Source organism: Sus scrofa, chromosome 6 (assembly GCF_000003025.6).
Source record: "Sus scrofa isolate TJ Tabasco breed Duroc chromosome 6, Sscrofa11.1, whole genome shotgun sequence".
In the NCBI taxonomy this organism is placed as follows: Eukaryota; Metazoa; Chordata; class Mammalia; order Artiodactyla; family Suidae; genus Sus; species Sus scrofa.
In genome coordinates this window covers 56,295,983-56,305,881 of record NC_010448.4, presented here as the reverse complement: position 1 = coordinate 56,305,881, position 9,899 = coordinate 56,295,983, and the positions used below count along the sequence as shown (strand labels likewise).

At 49.7% G+C, this 9,899-nt stretch overlaps 1 protein-coding gene across 1 annotated transcript; it reads left to right on the top strand.

The window, feature by feature from the left end:
* Positions 3,260 to 8,598, top strand: LOC100524499 (cationic amino acid transporter 3-like). The gene is made up of 12 exons (XM_003127426.5): positions 3,260 to 3,629; positions 4,192 to 4,350; positions 4,784 to 4,786; positions 5,764 to 5,938; positions 6,140 to 6,252; positions 6,423 to 6,645; positions 6,815 to 6,954; positions 7,059 to 7,161; positions 7,333 to 7,532; positions 7,730 to 7,896; positions 8,171 to 8,279; positions 8,433 to 8,598. The coding sequence occupies exons 1-12, from the start codon at positions 3,260 to 3,262 to the stop codon at positions 8,552 to 8,554; spliced, it is 1,884 nt and encodes a 627-aa protein (XP_003127474.3). The 3' UTR covers positions 8,555 to 8,598.

Genomic DNA, 9,899 nt, shown 5'->3' with positions numbered 1-9,899 from the left:
CACAGCAGGAACTCCTACATATTTTAAATCACCTACTATTTGTTTAAGTTAATATAAGAGTCTACTGCTACATTAAGTCCCTTTTGTTTTTTTTTGGTTCTGTTTGTTTGTTTCTTTTCCGCTGTACAGCATGGGGACCAAGTTACACTTACATGTATACATTTTTTTTCCACCCTTCGTTCTGTTGCGATATAAGTATCTAGACATAGTTCTCAATGCTACTCAGCAGGATCTCATTGTAAATCCTTTCCAAGTTGCATCCAATAACCCCGAGCTCCCGATCCCTCCCACTCCCTCCCTCTCCACCCCCCGGCCCCACGTCCTGGGCAGCCACAAGTCTGTTCTCCAGGTCCATGTAAGTCCCTTTTGATAGTTTGTGCTCAGTGTCACTTGATGCGTGTCATGGTCTTGTCACCCCTTCACCTCCACCTGCCATTCCCCTGCCGCCACCACCACCCTGCCCCTCTCCACTTCCTGCTCCTGGGCTTCCTTCCCTGAGGAGCGGGGCTCCTCTGCTCTGACATCCAGGTCCCCTGCTCTGCCTGTGTGCTCAGCTCTTCTCCAGCAAACAGAGCTGCTTGGAGAAGGGGCCCAGGTCACCCTCCCCTTTGTCTCCTCCCTCCCTTCCTGCAAGGCTGGGTGCAGGCAGGATGCTTGTTGAATGCTTTCATTGCCTGACTTCACAGCAGAGGTTTTAAGCTCCCCTTCTCCTGGGTGGGGTGCAGCTGGGCTTGGGGGTTGCCCACCCTGGAGCGTCTCAGGCCACGTGCAGACTGTGGAGAGTTGAGTAGAGTAAGAAGACTGGGAGGGAGCAGGGATGTGAGTGGGGTCCCCAGTCTTACAGCCCCTGCTTCTCTGGGTCCTTGATGATCAAATGAAATCATGTGTCCACAGAAATAATCCACAAACAATAAAAGAAGAATAGGAAAAAGCTGGAGTTCTCTTGTGGTACAGGGGGTTAAGGATCTGGAATTTTCACTCCTTATCTCTGCTTTGATCCACGACCTTCCACATGTCACAGGTGCAGCCAAAAAAAAAAAAAAAAAAAAAAAAAGGGAAAGATATTTATTTGAGTCAAACTGAGGACCATAGCAGGGGAGACAGCCTTCCAGTAGCTCTGAGGATCTGCTCCATTGAAGCATCGTTTTCAGCATACTCTTCTACCTTATTAAAATATAGGTCAGACATCAACCATGACCAGGTAGGTTCCTTCAGGATTTCAAAAAAGACACATTTATTCCACAGACAGCGAGACAGCGGGACCCTTGGGTCTGGGTGGGAAGGAAACCTTATCTTCGAATGAGTGTTGCCATGGAGCCCATAAGCCAGGAGTTGTTCATCCTTATCCTCCAAACAGACCTCCTTGACCTCAGTGGTGAGAGCAGATGTGCCGTGAGGGTCTGACCGGCTATCGTAGCTGCACACAACGTTCAGGCTGAAGCCTGTACCAGCCACCCTGACGTCCCCACACCTCAGTATGTGAACACCTTCTCCATCACCAGCCTTGGCAAGTCTTAGAGCCATGTGGCCCAGCAATTCCTCTGCTGAGGATCTTCCCGAAAGACCTGAAAGCACACCCTGGAAGAGACACTTGTACATTCACGTTTAGAGTAGCGTTAAGTCACATGAGCTAAAACGTGGAGCAGCCCACGTGCCCACCGACCAAAGAATGGATAAGCCAAACATCATATGTGCAAATGATAGAGTATTATTCAGCATTAAAAAAGGAAGGCAATTCTAACACATGCTACAACATGGATGAACCTATTTGATAATGTAGTAAATAAAATAAGACTGACTTGAAGTTCCGTCGTGGCTCAGTGGTTAACGAATCCGACTAGGAACCATGAGGTTTCGGGTTCCATCCCTGGCCTTGCTCAGTGGGTTAAGGATCTGGCGTTGCCATGAGCTTCGGTGTAGGTTGTAGACACGGCTCGGATCCCGTGAAGCTGTGGCTCTAGCATAGGCCAGTGGCTACAGCTCCAATTGGACCCCTAGCCTGGGAACCTCCATATGCGCAGGAGCAGCCCTTGAAAAGGCAAAAAGACAAAAAAAAAAAAAAAAAAAAAAAAAGACAAAAAATAATAATAAAATAAAATAAGCCTGACAAGAAAGGACAAATATGGAATGTTTCCACTTCAACGAAGCACCTGGAGGGGTCAGATTCATGGAGACAGAAAGGAGGATGGGGATGGCCAGGAATCGGGAAAGGAGAAGGGTCATTGCTGGCGAGTGGGTACAGAGTCTCGGTTTTGCAAGATGCAGAAAGTTCTGGAGTTTGGTGGCACAAAATGTCAACATACTTAACTGAACTGGACACCTACAGTTATTAAAGTGGTCAATTTTATGTTATGTGCGTTTTGCCACAAGAAATAACATCTCTGGAGTTCCCATCGTGGCTCAGTGGAAACAAACCTGACTGGCATCCATGAGGACACAGGTTCCATCCCCAGTCTCGCCTAGTGAGTTAAGGATCCGTCGTTGTCCTCACCTGTGGTATAGGTCGCAGAGGTGGCTTGGAGCTGGCGTGTCTGTGGCCAGCATCTACAGCTCTGATTTGACCTCTAGGCTGGGAATCCATGTGCTTCAAATGTGGCCAAGAAGGAAAGAAAGAAAGAAAGAAAGAAAGAAAGAAAGAAAGAAAGAAAGAAAGAAAGAAAGAAAGAAAGAAAGAAAGAAAGAAAGAAAGAAAGAAAGAAAGAATCTTAAAACCATGCCCTGAGGGTAACTACAGACCTGTCAAGGGCTGATAGCAACACTCCAGATGCTCCCACCCACCCAGCCCCAGCCCCACCCAACAACCCAGGGGTTAAGCCTTGTCCTTGGGGCTCAGGGACTCCCTGCTTCCCCCTTTGGAGAGGAGGCAGCTCCAGCCCCACACAGTTTAACCTCAGCCTCCCTGACTTATCCCTGCTCCAGGCTCTGCCCCCAGGATCCAGTAAGTCTTGGGTATCCCCTCCCCTGGAGGAGACTGGGTGCGGGGTCCAGCGGCTCCTAAAGAGACCTCTGCCATCGCAGGGTGCAGCTGGGTCAGCCTGGCTCAGCCTGAGGGTGGGAAGACCCATTTTCCAGATGAAAGCAGGAGCTGGGAGCTTTAGTGTTTGTATAAGAAGATGTGGGGATTGGATCAGTGCCTGGATTCTAAGACTCATCTTTTGACTTGTGCTCAAACAATAGTAAAGATGACCCTTATACAGGGCTTATGACATGAGGACTACTTGTTTTCTCTGCAGGTCATAGCCTCCTCAATATGTCTGGGATGCTGGGTCAGTATGTTCACCTATTTGGGGAGAAGCTGGTCCGCAGGCGGCCACTGAAGCCCAGGGAGGAGTCTGAGAGTCACGTGGCTCATCTGAACACCTTCGACCTGGTGGTGTTGGGCGTGGGCCGGATCCTGAGACCTGGTGTGTACATCCTGGCTGGTAAAGTGGCCAAGTTCATAGCTGGACCAGCAACCATCATCTGCTTCTTGGTGGCCGGTCTGTCTACTATGCTGTCTGGGCTCTACTATGCAGAGCTGGGGGCCCAGGTAGCACGCTCTGGTTCCGTGTATTTCTACAGCTATGTCACCATGGGACAACTGCATGCCTTCATCACTGGCTGGAACTCCATACTGTCCTTGGTCATCGGTGAGATGATGGGAAGGGAATGGCACGGGGTTTAAGACTGGGAAACCATCTTGAGGGATTGAGGTCTGCAGTGGTTCATGAGATGTTGTTATTGACCTTGTGGAGACAAGTGGGTAACAGTGTCGGGAAAGCCCCACGACTTCATTCTACTCAGCTCTACCCTGCTTTTCCTTAAATGATGGACCAAGAACCCAGAAGGAGAGGGAAGTGCAGGGAGTGGGTGAGAGGGAGGCAGGTCCCACAGGCTCACCCCTCACCATGTGCAAGGCTTTGTTCAGCTGTTGCCTTCATGGGATTTTCTTTTACCACGAGATGGAAAATTTCAGCCCCCATCCCAGCTCTCTTTGTTCTACTTTTCCGTGTTCTTTTCTTGCATAACGTTGTTCTCCTCCTAATATATTAGATAATTGAATTTTTGGGACCCTCCTGGGTTTACTCTCCCCAGGCCATGAAAAGAAACTCTTTGAGATGGGGTGTTTTGTCTACTGTTTTTTTTTTTTAAATACATCCTGTGGAACATCAGTTATGTTTGTCTATGGATGTTCTTTCTTCTGTGATGCAGGTACCGCCCGTGTGGCCAAGGCCTGGAGCTACATCTTTGACAGACTGATTGGGAACCACATCTCTCAAGTGTTACAGGAAGCTTTCCCTCTACACATGCCTTCTTTTCTGGCCACGTATGCCGACGTTTTTGCCCTGGGTCTGGTGCTGCTGATGACTGGTGAGGAGGGGTCAGAGATGGGATGGGAAGAGGGGGGTGTGAAAGGGGAGCTGGGGTGGAAAAGGCTTGGGGTAGAAAAATGGTGGGGGGATGAGGAGTGGAAGGAAAGGTCTGTGCTATGAGAGACCAGAAGGCAAGACATAGACCGTTGTTCCCCACTCTTGGCACTGTTGACATTTGGGGCTCATTATTCTTTGGTGTCTAGAGCTGTCCTGTGCGTTTTGGGTTGTGTTGCTTTTTCAAAAAGTGTTGAGTATTGAGTAGCATCCCTGACCTTTGTCATTAGATCCCAGGGACATCCACTCCCCAAACTGTGATAATGAAGATGTGATGTCTCCAGACATTGCCATTGTCCCTTGCAGATTGAAAGTAGCCCCAGCTGAGAATCATTTTCTTAGACCAACAAGTTTCCTTCCCTGTGCTTAGACCAAAGGTAGTGTGTGTGTGTGTGTGTGTGTGTGTGTGTGTGTGTGTTTCCTTTTTGGCTGCCCTGCAGCAGATGGAGTTCCCTGGTCAGGGATCAGATTCAAGCTGCACTTGCAACCTTCCCCACAGCTGTGGCAAGGTCAAAATTTCACCCACTGTACCTGACCAGAGACCAAAAGTGCTTCCTACCTATCCCATTACACCACAGTGTGAACTTCAAAAGATGGGGGGTTTTTGGTTGGGTTTTGTTGTTGTTGTTGTTGTTTTGGGGTTTCGTTTTTTGTGGGGTTTTTTTTTCTGTCTTTTTAGGGCTGCACCAGGAGCATATGGAGGTTGCCAGGCTAGGGGTCCAATCGGAGCTGTAGCCACCGGCTTACACCACAGCCACAGCAACGCCAGATTCAAGCTGCTGTTGCAACTTATACCACAGCTCACGGCAACACCAGATCCTTAACCCACTGAGTGAGGCCAGGGATCGAACCTGCATCCTCACGGATACTAGTTGGGTTTGTTAACTGCCGAGCCATGACAGGAACTCCAAAAAATGTTTTTTTCTTTGAGAGGATATTTGCATAGCATAAAATTAACCATTTTAATAATTTTTCCAGTTTTATTGAGATATAAATGACAAACAATGCTGTATACATTTAAGGTATACTACCTGATAATTTGATGGGATTGTGAGATGATGGTCACAAACAACCATCTTCCAGTATACAATTCAGTTGCCCTTAGTTCATTCAAAATGTTGTGCAGCCATCACCTCCCTCTAGTTGCGAGTCTTTCCATTGCCCCCAAAGGAAACCCTCTAGTCATGAACGTCACTGTCCATCTGTCCACCACCACCCACCCTCCAGCCCCTGGTCGTGAACGTCACTGTCCATCTGTCCACCACCACCCACCCTCCAGTCCCTGGCAACCACCATTCTGCTTTCTGTCTCTATGGATTTGGATATTTGAGTGTTTCATAAGCAATCTTTTTCGCAGTACTGGTTCTGGGCGTTCATGAGTCAGCCCTGGTCACCAAAGTGTCCACAGGCTTGAGCCTTTTGGTGCTCAGCCTCATCATCCTCTCTGGCTTCATGAAGGGAGATCTGCACAACTGGCAGCTCACAGAACAGGACTACACACTGGCCACAGCTGGATCCAATGACACCTCTAGGTTAGGAGCGTCCTCTTGGCCATAGGAATGCTCGGGGGGGTGGGAGGCAGAGCTGGGAATATAGCGGAGGACTAGAGAGATTTGGGAGGTTGACCTGGTGATGAGGGTCCTGGAGCCCAGGACTCAGGGTATTAATGGACGAGTCCAGGAGCCATGTCTGAACAGCCTCCCCCGCATTCTTCCTCATCCCTTCTCTCATAGGCTGGGCCCTCTGGGTTCTGGAGGGTTTGCACCTTTTGGCTTTGAAGGGATTCTCCGTGGAGCAGCTTTATGCTTCTACATATTTTTTGGTGTTCATATCATTGCCACTAAAGGTAACGTGGTCACTGTGGGTCCCATCACGGGTTTGGACACATACTGGGCAGCTCTCGGGCATAGGGGTGGGTAGAAGGGTAGCCTGCTCTTACAGGTGCAAGAGGAAAGAGATTTTATGCTTTCACCCCCAGCGTGTTTTCCTGACCTAAGACATCCACCCGTCCTGCAGGGGAAGAAGCTCTAACTCCTCATCGTTCCATCCCCTTGGGCATCGTGATCTCACTCTTCGTCTGCTTTTTGGCATATTTTGGGGTCTCAGCAGCTGTCACTCTCATGGTGCCCTATTACCAGATTCACCCTTACAACCCCTTGCCACAAGCTATTCTCCACAGCTGGGGGGCTCTGGCAGGATATGTCGTGGCTGTTGGCACCCTCTGTGCCCTGACATCCAGGTGAGTGTCAAAGCTTGCTCCCAGCTACTGTCAGAGGCTCAGCTATCCCAGTGCTTGGGATTGAGAGGCAAGAGGGGAAGACGCCTTATGCCTCGTAGGCTGGGGAGCAGAAGCCCCGGTCCGTCCTCCTTCTCCATGTCCTCACGCCTGTTTCCATCTTCTCCTCCAGACTCCACAGCGCCGTGTGCAGGATGCCGAAGCTGATCTATGAAATGGCAGAGGACGGGCTCCTTTTCCGGGGACTGACCCGGATCCACGCCTGCGCACACAACCGGGTCAAGTCCATCATGGCCGCGGGAATTCTTGCAGGTGAAAAGCAACACCCACGCCTTTCTTTGATCAGTTTCCTTCACTTGGGTATTTCCAGTGGTTTCTCATTCCCTCCTCCCACCTTGTGTGTGCCCTCCTTCTAGGGGTCATGGCCTTACTCTTCAACTTCACGGATCTTGTGGACCTCATGTCCATCGGAACTCTGCTGTCTTACACCCTCGTGGCTTTTTCTGTCCTTGTCCTCAGGTGAGACTCCAATGCACCTTGACTGGGGGTCTGGGACTCGTGGGGACCGATGGGAAGGTAATCCTCTTATTTCTTCTAAATGTCCAGCCGGGCTTAAGCAGATGAAGAAGGCTGTGTGTTGTTAGGTGAGTAGGGGCTGCTGGTAATATTGCCTTTATACCTCTAATGCAGGTATCAGCCACACCAGAATTTCAGCAAGAACAAGAGAACAGAGGATAAAACTGAGATGGGTCCTGTCGTTGAAGAAAGTCCTTTGGAATCTGCACCAGAAGCAGGAACCTCAAACCCTCTAAAGAGTCTGTGTAACCCTATCAGTACCACCCCCACTCGGAAATCTGGCCAGATTGTCTGTGGATGCGCCTTCCTGCTGGGTGAGCCTGGGGACTTCTCTTTGGTCACCTTCTGAGATGGACAGGATGGGCAGGGAGTGGGCAGGCTGGCAGCTGAGGAGTCTTGCAGATGTGATGGCCCTTCCTGGGGTGGGCAGTGTGGGGGAGGGGTGACCCGAGGTCTTGGCCCATTTGGCCTCTGGAGTTGAGCCTGCTGTCCTCCCCCTTGACCCGTGCAGTTCTCCTGCTGACCATCCTGAGCCTGCTTCTGGCCCTGTGGCCCAGCCAAGTGTTCTCTGGAGACCCCGGGTTCACAGCAGGGGCTGTGCTGCTGCTGCTGCTCATTGCGGGGATCACTGCCATCATTTGGAGGCAGCCCCAGAACCCCTCTCCTCTTCCCTTCAGGGTAGGTGACCTTATGTGCCCAGCTGTCCAGGCTGAGGGGCTGAAGTCAGCATGCTTTGAGGTGAAGCCTCCTTTGCTGGACCAGGGAAGGGGGGACTTGCTCAAGCCAATGGACCTTCCCTGGTCCCACCCAGTGCTTCCCCCACACCCCTCAGTCTTAGTGGGCCCTGCATGCACAGCCTGAGGAGCACTGGGGTCTCCCCACCCACGTGGGGGAGGGTCCTCCCTCTCAGCTGTGGGTGCTGTGTTCAGGGAGTCACTGGTTTTGCCCCCAGGTCCCTGCTCTGCCCGTCCTCCCAGTGCTGAGCATCTTTGTGAATGTCTACCTGATGATGCAGCTGTCCTCTGTGATTTGGGCCGAGTTTGGCATCTGGAATGCTGTTGGTAAGTGGTTTTTTGGGATAAGGAGGCGTCTTAAATGGCTGAACCCAATCCCCTTCCTACAAACTGTGTCAGATGCCTAACAGGAGGCCTGTTGGGCATTTGTAAGTGGGGTCGGCACCTAGTTTTCTTCTCATGGTCTCATTTCCCTGCTAGGATTTGCCATATACTTTGGATATGGGATCCGACACAGCCTGGAGGAGAAGAGGGATCCACAGCCACCAGCCTCTACCTCCCAGACTCTGCATGAACACACCCCTAGTGCTGAATCCTCTTAACCACAGGAAGTAGATGCTGCATGGTTCCCTCCAAACATGGGAGGTTTCTTCTGGTTCAAGGCACACTGGGAGCCTCTATGGAGGGTGAAGATGGGATGTATTTAGTGCCCTGTATGTATCACCAGTGGACAAAGCCTTTTTTTTTTTTTTGACCAAGCCAACTGTAGTTGGAAATTCCTGGGGCAGGGATCAAACCCACACCCCCGCAGTGACCCATGCTGTTGCTGTGACAGCCCTGGTTCCTTATACAACTGCGCCTTCAGAGAACTCTAGACATGGTGACTTTAATGATATATAATGTTAAGTAAGCATTTCTTTTTCTTTCTTTCTTTTTAAATTTTCTTTTGGTTGCGCTGGAGGCACGTGAAAATTCCCTTGGCCAGGGATCAAACCCTCACCAACCAGCCACCCAAGCCATCACAGGGACAACGCCAGATCCTTAACCCACTGTGCCACATCAGGAACTCCTAAGTAAGCTTTTCAGTGTGTAACATACTTACAGAAAAGTGCAGCCTTCATACACAGTGCAGCAAGATGAATTTTCAGAAAGAAATTACTGCAATGTAACCAGCAACCCCAGGAGGAACTAAAATGTTGATCTGCACATCAGAAGCACTTTCTTGTGCCCATTTCCAGGGAAAACACAAAGACTGCCACATGGAAAGGAAACTCCAGTAACTCTATTGTGTGCAGTTATGCTTGAAGGTCACAGAGGTGGCTCTGATCCTGTTTTGACCCCTAGCCTGGGAACTTCCCATAGGCCACATGTACAGGCTTAAAAGAAAAAAAAATTAAAAAAAAAAAGGTTACACTTTAAATATTAGGATACAAATAGGCTGGACGTAAAAGGAAGGAACAGCTACACTGTGCAAACAGGAACACCAGAAAACTAACAGGGCTATAACCCTATTAGACAAAGTAGATCGTAAGAAACAATGAATAATAATGGATACACTGGATCATTTCATAGTGATAAAGGGCAGTGATCATTTTTCTTTCCCCCGGATTTATTGAGACACAGGGTAAATGAGCATTTTTCTTTCCTTTTCTGTCGTAGACTCAGAGAGTTGCACCATAGTATTGATGAAGACATGTTTTTAATTGAAAAAAATCACACGTGCATTGCCAGAAGCATCAGAGGGTGGGAAGCAGTGGTTGGTTGATAAATGGTTACAGTTGGGTGGAAACTAAAAGATAGGAGGAGATCCTGGAAAGAGAAGATAAAAAGTTATTGCTGCAGGAGTTCCCGTCGTGGCTCAGTGGTTAACGAATCCGACTAGGAACCATGAGGTTGTGGGTTCGATCCCTGGCCTCACTCAGTGGGTTAAGGATCCGGCGTTGCGTG

Coding starts and splice junctions, on each gene's coding strand:
- LOC100524499 (XM_003127426.5), top strand. CDS start 3,260: ATGCTGGGTCAGTATGTTCACCTATTTGGGGAGAAGCTGGTCCGCAGG. Junction 5,939..6,139: donor GGATCCAATGACACCTCTAG/GTTAGGAGCGTC, acceptor CTTCTCTCATAG/GCTGGGCCCTCTGGGTTCTG. Junction 7,533..7,729: donor TGGATGCGCCTTCCTGCTGG/GTGAGCCTGGGG, acceptor TGACCCGTGCAG/TTCTCCTGCTGACCATCCTG.